This window comes from Biomphalaria glabrata, chromosome 4 (genome assembly GCF_947242115.1).
Source record: "Biomphalaria glabrata chromosome 4, xgBioGlab47.1, whole genome shotgun sequence".
Taxonomy (NCBI): Eukaryota; Metazoa; Mollusca; class Gastropoda; family Planorbidae; genus Biomphalaria; species Biomphalaria glabrata.
The window spans coordinates 17,136,547-17,155,747 of NC_074714.1; the positions used below are offsets into that span (position 1 = coordinate 17,136,547).

The following is a 19,201-nucleotide window of genomic DNA, read 5'->3' on the forward strand; positions in this document are numbered from 1 at the left end:
CCGAATTTAAGTGCAACTAAAGCCCACAAAAGCTGGAATATCTGGAATTCGCCGATGATATAGCCCTATTATCACACAGACTACAGGATATGCAAGAAAAGGTCACAGCTTAAAGCGAATTAGGAAAAAGAGTAGGCCTCAAAATAAACCACCAAAAAAAAAAAAAAAGTACTTAAAGTAAACAACAAACAAATTGGAGACATAGAACTGGATTCTCAGACAATAGACCATGTAGAAAATTTTTTATACCTTGGGAGTGTAGTCAGTATATCAGGTGGAACAGATGAAGACATTAAACGCCGTATAAATCTAGCGCGTCAGACATTTACACAGCTAAAACCAACCTGGAAATCTCCTCACATCTCAAACAAGATTAAACTGAGAATCTTTAACTCTAATGTCAAGGCTGTCCTACTGTATGGTTCTGAAACATGGAGAACAACTGAAGCGACAACAAAAAAAAAGTACAGACCTGCATCGACAGATGCCTGAGAAATATCCTAAAAATACACTGGTATGAAAAAGTAGAAAACACCAAACTGTGGGAGATAGTGGACAGAAAAATATAGAAGTGCAGATCGTAGAGAGGAAGTGGAGATGGATTGGTCATACCTTTAGAAAAGTTACCAGCAAGAGAGCTAGGCAGGCCTTAGAGTGGAACCCCCAGGGAACAAGACGCAGAGGAAGACCAAAAAGAACATGGCGACGCAGTGTATTTGAAGAAGCCGAGAAGACAGGAAAGAGATGGGAACCATAAAAAAAAACTAGCAAGAGACCGTGGAGAGTGGCGTGTTTTTGTCGAGGTCCTATGTTCCATGAGGAACTAGCAAGAGACCGTGGAGAGTGGCGTGTTTTTGTCGAGGTCCTATGTTCCATGAGGAACTAGCAAGAGACCGTGGAGAGTGGCGTGTTTTTGTCGAGGTCCTATGTTCCATGAGGAACTAGCAAGAGACCGTGGAGAGTGGCGTGTTTTTGTCGAGGTCCTATGTTCTATGAGGAACTAGCAAGAGACTGTGGAGAGTGGCGTGTTTTTGTCGAGGTCCTATGTTCCATGAGGAACTAGCAAGAGACCGTGGAGAGTGGCGTGTTTTTGTCGAGGTCCTATGTTCCATGAGGAACTAGCAAGAGACCGTGGAGAGTGGCGTGTTTTTGTCGAGGTCCTATGTTCCATGAGGAACTAGCAAGAGACCGTGGAGAGTGGCGTGTTTTTGTCGAGGTCCTATGTTCAATGAGGAACTAGCAAGAGACCGTGGAGAGTGGCGTGTTTTTGTCGAGGTCCTATGTTCCATGAGAAACTAGCAAGAGACCGTGGAGAGTGGCGTGTTTTTGTCGAGGTCCTATGTTCCATGAGGAACTAGCAAGAGACCGTGGAGATCGGCGTGTTTTTGTCGAGGTCCTATGTTCTATGAGGAACTCAAAGGAGTGATGATGATGAAAGCCCAATTGAGTCATCCTTTATGGCCAGTACATTTGCACTCCATGGCCTGACGGCATTGAGCTCAACTTCTAACAAGTAATATCTAATATATAAAGTACAATGTAAGCAGAATGTATGTATGTGGGTATGTATGTTACTTATAGAAATAAAATCAAAACCGTTTGACCAATCATGGCATTAATGTTCTTTAGAATATGGCGGAGCCCGTAATGTATGTTAAATGTCTCTCCCCCCGACCCCCTCCCCCCCCCCCAAGAAAGGCCCCTAAAATAAAAACCTTAAATTTACCCCCTTTCCACAGTCCACTTCGTGTGAACATTTAAAAGATTTAAGGGAACATCTCGCCATGTTTGACATTTTGACATACCTCTAATTCCAACGCACTTGATAAGTGATATACAAACTAAGGCCCGTGGGTCTTATCCGGCAATCTATAGGTGCGAGCTATATAGTTCGTCCATCGTGGTTCGATGATGACCACTTTGTCATCCAGGGGGCTGAGGGCTTTGCACTGGGGTTTTATGCCTACTCATGTGGCTGGTGAGACCTATGTGAGCCCGGAATGTTCGGCCGCACACTGGGCAGGTTATTCCCGCTGGAGCTAGTGTCGTTTGTCTTGCTTTTCTTTTCTGGCGTTTTTCTTCTGCCAGCGTTGTTCTTTTTCCTCAGCAACCCGTGCGCCAGTTTTCACAGCGCGACGCCATGATGCTCTGTCATGTGCCTCTGTCTCCCAGGTGCCTGGGTCTATGCTGAACGCCTTCAGAGAAGCTTTGAGGGTGTCCCTGAAGCGCTTTCTTTGACCACCTTGCGAGCGCTTTCCTTCGCTTAGTTGGCCATACAAGAGTCGTTTAGGGATGCGGTGGTCTTCCATTCTGTAGACGTGACCTGCCCATCGCAGCTGGGACTGCATCAGGATTGTGTGGATGCTTTAGGCCAGATGATGTAAAGGTCATCTGTTTCTGTGTTAACGACCAGATACCTTTCCTTTTTCCCGTGTCTTTTTCAGGTATCCATTAGAGTTGGATGGACTCAAATGCGCTCTAAGGATCCTGAAATAAAAAATCCATAGTCTTCACCAATATTTGATCCCGGGACCCCTGGTTCAGAAGCCAAGCTTTTTACCACTCAGCCATCGCGCCTCCCATATTCAAATAGAGGATAATATATTTGATGCATTTATACAAGTACAGTCATAATGTTGTTGTTTTTTTCTTTCGATGATCTGGTAGGCCCTAATGGCTTTGAGCTCTGATGCACGACATAATTGCTACGCCACTGGATAATAAAGAGAAAAAAAGGTTGAGAAACCCTGAACTGACGTTTTACAAGCAATATGGCGAATGTGCGTGTCCCACGATTGTGTTTATCTGGCAACTAAATGTAGTTCCAAGTAGACTGAACCTATGTTCTCACATTACTAACATGTCGTCTGACATTCGTTACAGTCCTATCACAGCTGTTCTCCAAAAACAAAGCTTTCCAATTATCGTAAAGGGATGTAATTGTCTCGGCTGCCGTCAAAACGACCAAAGCAAACGAATGACCAGGGAGGACTTCGCCTGCTCAGATATTCCGCTCCGCCATTACGGCGAAATCGTGTTTTTCTTTTTTTTTTTTTTTTTTAAACTTTTGGCGGAAGTGGACAGAATAATGTGTCTCGGCTTAGCAGTAAATCTGGCCAACGCATTTCTCTTGTTGTTTCACATCATTTTATTAATTGCCAGTTGGGACAGTTGGTATGTTGTTTGCATGGTGAGAGACTCGCGAGTATCAGCGCTTCGCCACGTCGCTGCGCTGGCTCAGTTTCACCAGCCAAACGTCATTCATTTGTTTTATTTTTTTTTTTTTAGTGTCACTGTAGCTAATTAACCTTTCACCTTTATCGTCATTACATCTGAACGTCCGGTAGTCTGAGAAGACACTGGAAGGATTAGCAGACGTGTTGAGGATCATGTTCTACTTTAACTGCTCAGGTTGAATTTGCAAAAAAAAAACGGATTAGTGTTAAAGATTTTAATAATTTATACAAGACGAATTTTTAAAAAAAAGGGAGTTAGTGCTTTCACAAAAAACTCGTAGGCAGCCTCTTTTGTGTACATGTGTGTACTTTTAAGAAATGCAGAATAATAAATTTCCAATATATTGTTACTAGCCGGACATTACCCGCGATCCGCGGGCCTTAGTTTGTGTATTACTAATCTAGTGGGTTAGATTTATATCTGTCAAACTTAGATAATGTTACTTTCAAGTTTTTCTCTTTCGCCACGAAAATTGAAGTAGTTTTGCGAAATCGGGTTTAACTGGTTAAGCCGATATATCCATATCAAATATAAAATATATGGAACGGGTTTACCCCATTTGTTAAAAGCTTCTTTAATAGAGATAAATTTAGCTATTAAAATGAAAGACGCACGAGGTGAATGGGCTATAAAGTACAATTAAAACGGGTTTACCCGATTTCTTCAAAGAATGGGATAATAAAGTACGTCAGTACGTCTAAATTCGCAGATATAAGGAACGAATTTATGTAAAATGCTTTTGAAACACAAATATGAAGGTTGATTTTATAAAATAATGAAATCAATTGACTAAATTTGGAATTTTCATGTGTCAAAGTAAAAAACTATCTGTGCAAAGTGTAATTCTTAAAATTAGATCTAGATCTTTTCGATCTTGTCTCATGTAAACATGGCCTAGATCCATGAAATAGTAATACTTTCATAGAGTTGGGCAACTTAAGTTTGTTTTAGGGCTATTAGGCCAATACATACGTTACGGACCCAGTGAGTATCCAAACAACATGCATGCCAAGTTTTATCAAGATTGGTCAAACGGCTTTGATTTCTATGAGGGACATACACACATACATACGCCTTACTTTCTGCTTTATAGTATAGAAGATAAGTGTGCTAATATGTGTATATTACGTCATTGTTTGTTGCGAATGTTTTGTGAGAAAATACGTAACAGGGTGTGAGAAATAAAAAAGATAGTCTTCTATGTCTACTTGTATAAACCCAAAGTCTCTGTTGTTATTATTATTATTATTGTTATTATCAATGTCTACAGTAATTTATTTAACGGTGACAACAGAACAATAACCCTGTGATGCACACCGCCATCCAAGCCGTGCATTAGGTGCGCACTGCTAGAGACTAGAGTGAGAAGGAAGGTGACATTAAGATAGAAGATAACGAAGCTCCTCCCAAGTCTAGAGCCACTGAGGAAGTGTTTGTGATGCCCCGTGAATAAAGTTCTGTGTACGCCGAGTCGCCTTCCTGTCGATTTATTACAATATTATAATGTAAGTGGCAGAATAATAATGACAAAAGAAAATTAAATCCCAAATCTAATAGACGAAACTAAACTTCTGTTTGTTTGCTTTTTACATAAAAATACGTTTGAACACCAACACACATTCAAAACATAAATATAAATCTTTCCTTATAAAGACAAAATCAAACGAGCAGACAAAATGAGACTAAAGCATTTTTGGGCCTCAACGTCCTGCGCCGAAACGACCATCGCTCCATGAAGTCATCCTTCGATATAAAGACCCTAGCTTACATATAACGTCTTAAGAAACCTTTATCGACGCCCTTCGCCTCGACGCTCCAGGTCCCTAGTCCAGTTCTAAGGCATGAAGGAGGGCTCTTAGGCTGTGTTCCTTGCGCATCGAAACAATGCGTCCATCTTCTGTATTGAACTCTGCGCACCATAAGCGTCTCAAGAGCTATTACAATATTTATTAAGCGCTACAAAAATTCCGTTACACGTTGCTACATTCAGGAACGACCAAAAATGTATATCAGTTTTTAGCTTGTTTTCGAGCCCAAAACATTCACTTTGACAGTCACTGCATCTACTTCTACTTCTAGTCGACAACCACTAGCCATTCTTATATCTAAACACTCTCAAAGCAGGTTAGAAACAACAGTACCCATTCTTATATCTAAACACTGAAAAAAGCTTTTTAGAAACAACATCAACCATTCTTATATATAAACACTCAAAAAAGCTTATTAGAAACAACATTAACCATTCTTATATCTAAACACTCAAAAAAGCTTATTAGAAACAACATTAACCATTCTTATATCTAAACACTCTAAACGCTGATTAGAAACAACAGAACCCATGGGCACCGAGGAAACATTCAGGAGCAGACGCGCCAATATTTCAAATGGACCTCGCAATTTACTAAAAAAGAAAAACTGAGAATATTAATGACTGGAGAAGAATTTCTTAAGTGGCAACATGTGTATGTCATAGATTACAGTCGCGCTCTGTGTGGTGAGAAAGTCTGGCGTATTTTCAAAGTCCTACAAAGTATGGTGTTTTGTTGAGTCATTTATTGTTAATTTTCAATTCTACAGACTTTTTTTTTTCCTCTCGTTCGTTTGTATGTTTCAAAGCACTGTTAAATGTATCGGTGACATGTCTAGAGCTACTTGCGTGTTACGAAAAGGTTAACTATTAACTTTTTTTTTCTTTTTGGTAAAGAAAAAAAAAGGGGGGGGGGGGCGGTAAGATTATTAATATGGGAAAAGACGTGTTTTAACTACCATGTTGGCTGCCGACTTTTTAGTTAGAAAAGAAAAAGCGAAAAGAAAAAAATATACAGAAATAAGGAAACACTTCAGGCGAATAGAGAGAATACATCAGATACATGATTGCCAATTTTGCAGGAAATAATAATGGTACAATTGACGTGTCCTAAAATATATATTAAAAAAAAAGAAGGAAAATTGAAACTTTTGATAGATTAGTGTTAAGTCGTTAAGTCGCAGTTCCTTCTGTTCAGTTTTCGAAACTTTGATGCTGTTGTTTTTTTAAATCAATGGATGTAAAATATTTGTGTTATACAAAATAACAAACAAGTGTTGATGAGGGAAGACATATTAAGAACTACATTTATTACGTGAACAGAAGCGGTGTTGGACAGACGCGCTAGTGAGCAACTGTAAATAGATAATGTCAATATGTTACTATGGGTTACATATTTGTATATTTGCGCGCATGAAGGAAATTATAATTTACTAGATCAAGAAACAATTTTACTTTAAAGTAATCTTTTATAGAAAGAATTATTTGCAAGGTTTGGTAACTACAAAATTATCGGACCTCTTATCATAAACTTGTTCAGAGACAATCGGGGGTAGAATCAATGAGCTTTTGAGAGAGAGGAGACGTTTTGTAGTTGGTATGGTATGTCTTGAAATTTTTTAAAAGCCTTTTCACCCTTAATACTGTTACTAGTTTGTGGTTAGGGTTAGGTTATCTATCTATCTATTTATCCATCTATCTATGTATCTATCTATCATCAATCAATATATCAATCAATCAATCAATCAATCAATCAATCAATCAATCTATCTATCTAATCTATCTATCTATCTATCTATCTATCTATCTAACTAATCTAAATAATTTATCTAATCTATCTATTTAATCTATCTAATCTAAAGAATTATTCTATTTTTCTAAATTTCATTTCTCTTTTATTCTTCTGAACAAAAAAAACCCCACACTAAATGGTAATGTTGAATTGAAAGTCTTCTAAAGTTCATGAACAATACAAACTTCAGCAACTACATAGGTCATATTGACTAATAGCCGTGTCAGGCGTTTGTCCTGTAGACTAATTGTTTCCAGAGTTATCGCTTTGAAAATTACGAAATATCAGAGACAGCTGCCAGCCTCTCATCCTCTCTCGCTCAATGACTCTGCCAGGTGTGAGTACAGACATTGAAAGTTGGGCTTAGCCAGGAGATTTTTTTTTTTGGGGGGGGGGGGGGAGGAGTGAATTTATCTAAACACATAAATATATCAGACACACACATACTATCGAGGATATTTTTGTACAACTTTTATCTGAACACGCACATATATCAGACACACACATACTATTGAGGATATTTTTGTAAAACTTTTATCTGAACACGCACATATATCAGACACACACATACTATTGAGGATATTTTTGTAAAACTTTTATCTGAACACGCACATATATCAGACACACACATACTATTGAGGATATTTTTGTAAAACTTTTATCTGAACACGCACATATATCAGACACACACATACTATTGAGGCTCTTTCTAAAGCTAGTGGAACGACCGTAGATACCTTTCCCTTGCCAGTCTGAGGAGCGCTGCGACCATTCAAGAGAGGAGTTATTACCTCAAAACCCTTTGGTTTTAGACTCGCGCTCTTCAAAATAGACCCTGTTGGAGAGTAAGTATAAAGGAAGGGTCCTGGATTGCAGACGACAGACAGAAGAGTAAATGTGCTTACAAAGTCAAGTGATTGAATGCAATTATCTACTTTTGTCTTCTTTAGTCACAAACGGAAAAGATTGTGTCTTCAGATGAACAATGTAACAGATATGTGGTGGTGCACTATATACATACTTACGTATTTTAATCAAAGTGCACACGAAATTACATGTACGTTTTGTTGTTGTTTTTTCCTTCAAATTATTTTTAAAAAGAAGCAAGGAGTAAGAGATTTCGTAAAATTAATAAATGTAGAAACCCTTCAGGGTAGAAGACTTAAAAGTAAAGTAGAAAATTATACATAAAACACCGAGCCATAATGTTCAAATACAAAAGCATAACCTAATAAAATACTGTTGTAACTCTGCCTACAGCGAGCCCAAAGAACCTCAACGAAAGTGATAGGTAAAAACAGCAATTTAATAATAGACTAATAGTCGGATAACAATTACACATTCGAATAATAACAACACTTGTTTACATCAGCCATCTTTTGACTTCCACACTTATTTCTTGTCTCTGTCCCGTGTCTCATGGTGCGCAGTCTCACACCTAATGACAACGTGCAATGTAGAGTCATAACAATACTGATAAAGACACAAAGATGGAAATTAATTCCTTGTACCATATGCTAGGACAAATTTGTACAAATACTCCTTCTTCCCTAGTGCTATTAGAACATGGAATTGGCTACCTGAGTTAGGCAGAAAAACCAATGACTTGGCAGAATTTAAGTCATGGATTAACATGCCTAGAGTGGCCTGGGAAAACGCATAGGACGTAATCATCTTTTCGTTGAAGTAACATCTCTGTTTGATAAGATATGAATAAGATGGCTCTTCACCAATCCTTTTATTGTTGTGAGACACAGTCCCTTGAGCCACAGCCTGGGTTCCCGTGCCTGAGGGATTCCTACTGCTCCTTAGAGCACGGAAGAGGTTTCGATACAGTACCGCCACTGACAACGAAAGAGCAATCGCCAAAGCGTATGGCACTCGTGAGGAACGGCTTACCGGATGTTACGGGTAAGCGTCGAAATACTTTTCTCCTTCTCCCGCGCTCTGCTTGTACGCTAGGGAGTGCTGTAGGAAACCAATGGAGGCAGTGTTCTAACCAATGTAGCCTACCTGTCTGTTCTTACTGACGTTTCCACGGTGAAGCCAAGCTGAGGCCTGGACCATACCCCCGTTAAAGCCTTAAATATACCTTCGTTAACAAATACTGAATCAGAAATCCCATTGGTAGTTAACCATGCTGAGAATTACTCCCTTAGAGCACGGAATAGGAAGCTGGCACATAGACCAGTTATATCTCTCTCATTTCCTTGTCCCGATCGTCCCTAAAAAAGCGACATTCGTAAAGAATGTGGTTTACTCGACGCAGTGGCGGCACCGTGTGTCGTAGCTCTCCCTTAACCGTCCGAAGTACACGCCAATTGGACAGTGTCCGACTCGGAACTGGGCTAGGATGGCCTGATCCTCAAGGCTGAGCTCTCATCATGCGTCCTTTCGGTCTGGTCTACTCAACTGCTTATGAAGCTCTCGGCCCCTATCGGAAGCGTCCCGTGTTACCAAGTAGCAGACTAAGACACAATTGTTGGACAGTTTTCCTTCAGAAATGTGTGTTTTGTCGTGTGCCAAGTGTTTTAGGCTTTCCAAGCCCTAACCTTTGCCCTCCTGCAGGACGTCTGGTCTAGGACGTAACAATCCAATCCAATGTAAGACTCGTGCAGAGTTGTGTTTTCTGAACGCCTAAAGGCAGCACGGAAACTATCTCCCAGATTCCCCCTCCACCCCCTCCCCTCCCACTGGTCCACAAAAGCAAATAGCACTAAGAGTGAAAAGTTTCACTTCATAAAAACCATTTTTAAAAAAAGTACGTACGAAACGTATAGATCAAATCAAATCAACTAGAGCACTACTAGAAGATATTGTGCGTGGCGACCTAGTGGTAAAGCGCTAGCTTCCGAGGGGTCCCGGGTTCGAATCTTGGAGAAGAAAGGAATTTTTATCTAGGGATTTTAAGGGCGCTCGTAAGTCAACAAAACTCTAATGGATACCTGACATTACCTGGGGAAAGGAAAGAGGTTGGTCGTTGTTCTGGTCACATGACATTCTCGTTAACCATAGAAACATCTGACCTACAGATCGCAAGTTCTGAAAGGGGTTCTATACTTTTTACTCTTTAGATAAGTAAGACTTCAATCTTGTTTTGAAAATAGTGCAAGAGTATAATATAGCCATTAAACAGTTTAACTCTTGATATCTGTAACTATTTTCCACGTTGTGACAGAATGGTTCGATTTTCACATTTGTCCATTCTACCCTGTTATCTTTAAACTTCAAAAACATTTTGTTTGTAATCAGCAAACGTTACTTTTGTTATAGAATTATAGGAGAACTTATATAACACAAATATAAATTTATAAAACCAAAAATTAATTTAATTTGATGGGGGTCAAATCAACGATGGTACCGTTAATTGGGAGAGCAATTGTTAACCATTCTGCTAATGAGGTTCTTATGACTAGAAAAGATTGTAAAGTTATACTTATGACTAGAGAAGATTGTAAAGTTATACTTATGACTAGGAAGATTGTAAAGTTATACTTATGACTAGAGAAGATTGTAAAGTTATACTTATGACTAGAGAAGATTGTAGTTATACTTATGATTAGAGAAGATTGTAAAGTTATACTTAAGACTAGAGAAGATTGTAAAGTTATACTTATGACTAGAGAAGATTGTAAAGTTATACTTATGACTAGAGAAGATTGTAAAGTTATACTTATGACTAGAGAAGATTGTAAAGTTATATATTGTTCATTACAATTTAGAACGGCCACTTATTAAGGGGACTAACTCAGCCTATACCACCACTTCAGCAAAGTAAAGCATCCTTCCCTGTTCGAGATAGCAAACAAAACAATGAATTACTAACAGTTAGTTAACTATTGATTAATTGATTCTTGTGTTGTCTGGTAAAAGAAATCATTGAGCGAAATTTCAGTTTGATCTGAGAATGGTGTTGGAGAAATCACGTGTACAAACGTCTTACACCACATAGAGTACGTTGCTATAAGCTTTGTTAAGACACTTCGAGAAGAGGGTATCAGGAGGTAACATCTATTTGTTGTGCGTGATTCGGTAGGCGTGAAGTGAACTTCGTTTAGTTTTACGTATTCTATTTTCGTACAAATTTATTTCTACTTTGACGTTCGCGCATCAGAGAATAAGGAAAGTCTGGACCTTGTGTAAACAGGTCCTGGACTAGATCAGGACACCATGGCCTCTGAATCTGAATCGGAAAATGAGCAGGCGGCTAAACCGTCACGCATCACCGTGGAGAATGTCGTGGAAGCTATCAAAGGTCTGAAGGAAGCCAAGGGCTGCACTGTCACCTCTCTGAAGAAGTACATCGCGTCCAACTTCAAAGAGCAGTTGAACAAGTCGGATATCACCAAACAGGTCAATATGGCACTCAAGAAAGGCCTCAAGGATGGCCAGATTTCCAAAGTCAGCGGCTACAAGTACGCTTTGAGCATGAAAGACGACGACGAAGGCAGTAAGAAGAGGAGACGCAGGCGAAACGATGATGACGACGACCTTAGACCAAGACGTAGAAGGCGCTCTCGTCGGAGGAGGAGGAGCCGAAGGCGAAGACGCAGGAGCCGAAGGCGAAGGAGCCGGAGACGAAGGAGCCGTAGGAGAAGACGAAGACGAAGTCGAAGGCGAAGAGGAAGGAGGAGAAGTCGAAGGCGAAGGCGAAGGAGGCGTTAAGCTCCACCACCCTGGCTTATAAACCAAACCACTTTTTCATGGCTCTTTTTAGAGCCCCCAAAAATTTTCGATTCTAAAAAGGTTGATTGTAAAGAACTATTTCAAAACATTTTTTTTTATTTTCTTTTACCATTTCTAAACCTTACATTATAAATAAATTCCTTCCTTCTTTAACTGAATAAATCCCCAGTCCATCTTTTCTCATTTTATTTATTTCATGTAAGGTTTCATTAGTGAAAGAAGTGCGGTAATTCCCACTGAAGACTGTCAATATAATAAAATTTGGTTGATCTCCATCAAAGCCATATATATTTGTTTCAGATGATTATGTTTTGAAAAATCATGTCGTAAAACAGGTCGCTTTCATGTGATTGGACTTCCGGTAATTAGGTCTAATATTTAAGGATTCCCCAACTAGTTGTTTGACTACGAACAAAAAAAAAACAGCGTGGACGTTTAAACAATTTTTAGTTTAGTTTTTTTTTTTTTTTTGGTATAATGTTATAACTCGCCACCGCCATCCACATAATGCTGAATGTGAGCGCCATCTTGTGCACTAAAGGCGCCGTGACTAATATGGAATGTTTTGCGTGTCAACGGCCGTCCAAGTATGGTAGCTGGGATGATAGCTGGGATGGTAGCTAAGAAGAAATGTTGGCGTCTAAGCCGGACTAGTTTGTATGTTTGTGTTTTCCTCTTTTCGGCTTTATTTTGGGTCAATAAATAATTCATCAATAAATAATTCATCAATAAATAACTCATCAATAAATAACTCATCAATAAATAACTCATCAATAAATAACTCATCAATAAATAACTCATCAATAAATAACTCAATAATAAATAACTCGTCAATAAATAATTCATCAATAAATAACTCATCAATAAATAACTCATCAATAACTCGTCAATAAATAACTCATCAATAAATAACTCATCAATAAATAACTCGTCAATAAATAACTCATCAATAAATAACTCATCGTCCGTAACTTTGGTTGAATCGCTTGCCATACTGTTGTAGGAGTTAAGTGAGACCAATCGTTAGAAGGCCTGAACACTGACCTGCAACGTCACAACCTGTGTGTAGTTTAGACCAATAGCTTGTTGCCACGTCACCACGACGTGGTAAAGGGCTATTGGTCTAAACTGCCAACAGGTTGTGACGTTGCAGGTCGAGCTAAGCCAGCTACCTAACGAAATGGAATCAGTGTAGATTAGGATATTTATTTACTAATGAGAATCATGAGATGACTGACAACAGGCGCATACACATAGCGGTCCTCCTCTCTCGTGCAGCGCTAGATCTTCTCTGCTTTCACGCTTGGATGAAAATCTTTCAATCTTGAGGGCAACGTGATGGCTTAGTGGTAAAGCGCTTGACTTCTGAATCAAGAGGTTTTGAGTTTGAATCTTGGTGAAGACTGGGATTTTGAATTTATGGAATTTTAGGACTCGAGTCCACCCAAACTCTAACGGATACCTGACATAGTTGGGGAAAATAAAGGCTGTTGGTCGTTAACCTTGGGTCATAGAAACAGATGATCTTTATCTCATCTGCCCTATAGAACGCAAGGTCTGAAAGGGGGGAACTGTTACTTGATTTATCTTTGATTACAATGAGTTTTGGCACTGTTGTGTATTGTAATAACTGAAGGGAGGCAACTCAACGAGGCATAGACGTTTATTTATACGGAGACATGACAAACACAAAGGACATCTGCCTTGAGCACAGCATCTCCATATTGGCTCTCACTTGGGCGGAAATCGTTAGTCTCTTATGTCAACATCCGACTTGTCTGGTCACTGATAGTGCGCACCTTCTTTCTGCACTATCTTGGATGGCGGTGCGCATGGCAAAGTCATAACATTGCCCCCGTCTTAGCACTTTTCGTCCCGAAAAGAAACACTGCAGCTGAGGTTTGACAGTTCAGGTGGAGGTCGATCAGTGGGAGCCACAGGCGGCAGGGAGCGTGTTCCCCACGAGGCCATCCGCATTGTTTTCTTCCAGTGCCGCTTTCTCTTTCTCCAGTTGACCAGGCTGTTGTTGCGATAATGACGTGGCCGTTTGCCACACAAAGAGATAGGGTCGAGCACTGTTTTCTTCAGCACAGCCGTTGATCGGACACGCTGTCTCAGCAGACCTTCCCGACAGACGCCTCTCAAGGGAGCTTCAGGTTCGCTTGCAGCCACGTTGCAAGCAAAGTCCAATGCACCGAAGTCATCCTCAGACAACAGTCTTACGTCCAGAAGATAGGTCTCTTCAGGTTCAAGTGGAAAATGTCTTTCTCTTGACAGCTCAGATTTAGAGTGATTTGATTGACATTCATCTATGCCAATGTCGATGATGATGGTAGAAGTACATATGCGCTGTTGGTGGTTTTCTTGGCATCTAAATTCTATGTGTGAAGCGCCGCACGTACAGTTCATGCTAAACTTCTGGATGCTGTTGTCAAGCTTCGAATTTCCCTCGTGAGCACCGGCAGATAGGCAGAGGTCTTTAAAGTCCACAGCAACAGGCTCGAACGCAGACCCAACGTTGTCTTGATCTGTCCGGCTCATTGAGGTATTGGTAACAGGTACAACAGGAACAAACGCTTCAGGCACATAACAAACTTCAGTTAAGGTACTGGTAACAGGTACAACAGGAACAAATACTTCATTTGTCTCCTTCCGTTCGACTCGGTACATCCCGTTGAGATCATCACAGCAATCGCCATCACGTTTCTCGTCTTGAAAGTCGCAACCACAAGACTTGCCCACAACACAGACACAGACGGCGCTCAAATCCCCAGCGTCTCCGTCACCACTGTTTGTGCAACCACAGTCTTGACCACGCAACTTCTTGACCAACGAGTCTACAGGCAACTGCTCCTTTACCAACGAGTCTACCCCTTCTTTCATTCGAGACACCATTTTATCTACCTTGTTCCCCATACTGTTAATTTGTTCACACATTGCTTCATTTATCTTGCCAATAAGCTCATAAATCTCCGGTTCAATTTCAAATAAGTAGGTATCTGGATCTTCGTCTTCATCTATCAAGGCTTGCCGGAGACGAGCTGTAAGCACCTCCTTGGTACCACCAATTATCTCATATCGGTTACGAAGTTCCTTCCTAAGCTCTCTAACTGAGAGTTGGTCTAATCGTTTCAAAGCTGCCATTGTAAATCCTACCTCCTCTCGTTGAGTTGCCTATAATCCCACTTCTGAGACCAATTGTAATAACTTAAGTGAGGCAACTCAACGAGGACATAGACGTTTATTTACACGGAGACATGACAAACACAAAGGACATCTGCCTTGAGCACAGCATCTCCATATTGGCTCTCTACTTGGGCGGAAATCGTTAGTCTCTTATGTCAACATCCGACTTGTCTGGTCACTGATAGTGCGCACCTTCTTTCTGCACTATCTTGGATGGCGGTGCGCATGGCAAAGTCATAACAGTATGATAATATTGGTGCTTAGAGAATTGCAATACATAAACAGTATTTACTGTAATGTCTTAAGTTTCTTATTCAAGTTTGTGTTTATATCTCAAGAAATCGTTTATTTCTCACGTTACCGTCAAGTTTTTTCCCCCAGGCGCCATCACTTGTATTATTACTACACCACGGCACTCCAACGCACGTTTCTTCAGTAAACAGCCTAATCCAGTGTTAAAGTTCTTAATTAAACTGCCCAGTGGGCGAGCAAGCTTTCTTTTTATCTTCAAAACCCCTTTTATGCTGCGCTGTCCTTTAATAAACAAGTACTTCACGTTTTCATTGACAACGCCCCCCTTCTCCCCCGAATCTTTTTGATATTACTTCCCCTGCCATGATCAGTCCTGTTTCTGCTTCAGCAGATGGCGTCCATTTTCATAGCTTTATTGATGTTCTCCACAGAAGAGCAGAAAAACATAAATTATGTTCCAGTTGTTATTTTATTGTCAAAGGGAAGTAAGAAATATTTACAAATCGGTGATTTTTTTCCTTCCTTGATGGAGTTGTGTCCCATGTAACAAAAAAAAAAATCACAATTTCGGGTCTACGTTTCTTGTAACAATCCCTAATACAGTGTTTCTCAACTTGGATTAACAGTACCAATGGGATAATAATCGAATAGCTTCAGATTTTCATTCAGGTAATGGTCTAAAGTTGAAACATCTTTTAAAGGGAATTATCGCAAACTGATCCGAGACGGGAGAAGGGCTACCTGAAAATAAAACAACTTCCTGGATGGGTGCTAGGATGCAGTCTAGGGATGTACGAACTGTAGGACAGCACAGGGTCTCGAAGCCGAAGAGGCCCTCGAGATTATTTTCCTAAGTGCCCGAAAAGCTTTTTATAAAGCCTATATCAACTGTCTGGTTCAAATCTTTTAGAGGTTATTTCTCAAACTTCTTATTCTCGGAGGTGAAACAGCATCGTCGAAAACAATACATGAATTCATCAAACATTAATTAATAAGTTCATTTATAAGTGGTATTGTTTTTGGTATTTTTTTTAATAAGATAAGATAAGATAATTTTTATTGATCCAATCAAATGGAAATTCAGTTTGACGACAATTGACAACCTCAGCTTAACTACTGTAACAATAACATTATAGATGCAAATACGAACAACATTCACATACGAAACATATACACACTCACAGCGCTTTATGAATTAGACTTCTATGAACTTCTCGATGACGACAGATGATCTTGTAACACTCTGACCGACAGTGGGATGAAGGAGTTTTTAAATCTTTCTGTTTTAGTCCTAATGGAAAGGAGACGACCACTTCGTTCAGATCTTATGTAACAGTGGTTTAATGGGTGCAGGTTGTCTTTAAGAATCGTGAGAGTTTTGGGAAGGCATCTTTCATGAAAAAGATCTTCAAGAGATGGTAGCTGTGTTCGAGTGATATACGATGCTTTTTTAATTAGTCTATTTAGTCTAAGTCTTTGTGCAAGTGAAGTATTACTATACCAGCAGGTGATGGCAAAGTTAGACTGCTGATGGTTGCTGTATAAAAAGTTTAATTATTATTTTGTCGATGTTAAACTTCCTTAGCTTTCTAAGATAGAAAAGATGTTTATGAATTTTTGTTAAGGTTTTGACAGTGTTCATTCCGTTTCAGTTTGTTGTTGATGGTTGTACCTAGATAATTATATTCTTACTCTTGTTCTACGGTTTGGTTATATAGACAAAAGGTAGATAAATATTGCATTATTTAGATATATTGCAGTAAATGTCCAGTTCTCTTTCTCTCTTATATATATATATATATAGCCTATATATATTGTTGTAAATCCAAGGCAATCACTCAACGAAAGGTAGGAGGTAACAATAATCGATGTATTTATTTACAGCTATCAACAAATTGTTAGACTTGGACATTCGCTATCAAGTCATAGGGAGTAATGGTATATGACTATAAGTTCTAAGAGTCCAACTTTATACCAGAACAGCAGAACAGACCACCGACACACTTCCCAGTGTCGCTCCAGGCTCCCTAGGACTAGTATCACACAGGACAGCACTTAGCCCCAGACTGTTCAGACTCCCATAACTCCAGCCGGATCTACCACAGTCCTTCTTCCTGTAGAATCAACATGTCTTCTCCTACTTGTGTTGAATGGTGTTCTGATGCGCACCATCAGTGTGGCGCGGGAGCAAAGTTACAACAATATATATTAGTTTTCTTTTTTTTTTTCTCTATGTACAGAAATTGTATTCAATATGATTTTTATAACTTTTATAGGACAGCGTTTAGCGATTTTTTAAATACTAAATGGGGGGGGGGGAATTATTCGAAAAAAACAATAAAAGCATTTTGTCACTGGCTTCAGTGAGATCTGGCCACATACTCTATTACGTCTTGCGACAGTCACAGGCCGTACTGGGCGAGATGAATCGTTATAGACCTCAATACAGAACCTGCCTATATTTCAAGGTTCTGACATTCTGACTTACTGTTATGTGTTTCTACCTGTAGAAGCTCATTAAACAAATTGTATAGACATTATTGGACGAGTGTTTTGTTGTCAATATAGAGATGGAATGTTTTGACATAATTATAAATTTGTTTGACTACAAGAGTACTTCAGCTCAAAGGCAAAGATCTACAAATTCTTGAACAAAAAAAAAATAAACAGAGAGAGAGAGACACTCAAAGCCATCAATTACCCCATTCTGAATACCCCACTTTCCCTAACACTCCCTCTACCTGGCAAGAGTCTACCTATTGTACAGATGAACAGCCTACCTGTCACATAGGTCAGTGATATATGAGCTGGAGGGAGGTGAAGGGTGCACTTTGTCTCATCAACAAGAGTCAATGTAATTGTCCCCCCTAATGGTTTTAAACGTTTGAATATTACTTAGGTTTGTTCCATATAGCAATGATATAAATTGAAATCGCAGTATTCCATCGCCAATTTTTACCACATTTTCAAATTAATTTTCCGTCGCTCATCATGAACATTTTGTTTGTGCTTCTGAGCAATAGAATTCAGTAAGTGAACAAAAAAATATAAAGCGATTTTTAGAAATGTGGTGGCGATGTAAAAGAATCTAGAGAAAATATGGAATGTTGTGAAACATTTTTTTTGAAAGAAATAGACCAAAATAAACAATGTCGAAGACGCCATATTAACAAAGCATTGTCGTCAAATAAATAGTTACATTACTTTGTGTTAGAAGCGGAAGTATACACGGATATGGTTCTGTTGAGATTTTCAAACATGGAGGCAAATCTATAAATAGAACTATTTTTTGTATCTGGTGTAAATAATAGGAAGCGAGGTAATTTAAGAAACATTAAAATAATTTGTGTACACTTTTCAGCACTGTAGAATCAATGTGTCTGTTTCGCGTGTAGCACAACATATCGCCTAACAAAACATATTAAAGAAAAGAGAGAGTTACAAGAAGGGAAAAAAAGCATACAATTTTTTGTCTTCAAAAACAATTTTTTTTTAGTATACAAGCAAACTGAAAACTACTTACATTTTAATGATCCAGTCAGTGAGAAAATTCACCATTATAAATCCAGGTCGCGGGCGTTCTGTCTACATCGTCGGCTCTGTTCCTTCCGCCTGACACTAAGTGGTTGTCACAGAGATGTGCACATCATTCACTGTTGTTCTCGCTTCAGGTCTAGGATGTCAAACATCACTTGGTTTTTATGAAGAGATAGCGTTAGTGAGACACACAGATTGTAGATGCATCATTATTTGATTCTGTCTGATGGTAAAGAAATGACGCTAAGTGAAGCCTAAGTTTGATTCAACGAGTAACTTATCAAAGCTTCTCTCCCACTTCATGGAATCATTGTGTACATCCTGTCTGCTCATACAAGCCAGTGTACTAATCCAACATCGAACCAAACATCTACCAGTCTTCTCCTTTATTCTAAGCATTAAATTTTCTGATCACATTAACTTGCGGGGGGAAAAAGAACGAAAGAAAAAAAAATGACTAAAAAAAAACCCAGAAACATTTCTTTGCCAAGAAAATAGTTAAAGGAACTCAGTTAAAAAAAACACTGATAAGAAATGGCGGATATTTAAAAAAAAGGAATTGCTGGATCCAAAAGTTTATCGAAACAAAACACAAAAGAGAAGAAAAGGTTCAACTTTTCGAATAATGTCCATCATTAAAAAGGCTTTGTTTCTTTCCCGTGCTGATCTAGGGGGCGCCCACATAAAGACACTGGCAAATAGCA

The 19,201-nt window shown here is 39.2% G+C and overlaps 1 protein-coding gene across 1 annotated transcript in view; it reads right to left on the reverse strand.

Annotated features, from left to right (window-relative positions):
* LOC106053096 (protein Wnt-7b-like) overlaps positions 1-18,936 on the reverse strand; it is a 134,853-nt gene extending 115,917 nt beyond the window's left edge. Inside the window, exon 1 of the mRNA XM_056026725.1 lies at positions 18,484-18,936. Within this exon, the coding sequence (XP_055882700.1) occupies positions 18,484-18,518 (35 nt within the window). The 5' untranslated portion in view covers positions 18,519-18,936. The remainder of the gene's footprint in view (positions 1-18,483) is intronic.
* Positions 18,937-19,201: the final 265 nt, after the last annotated feature.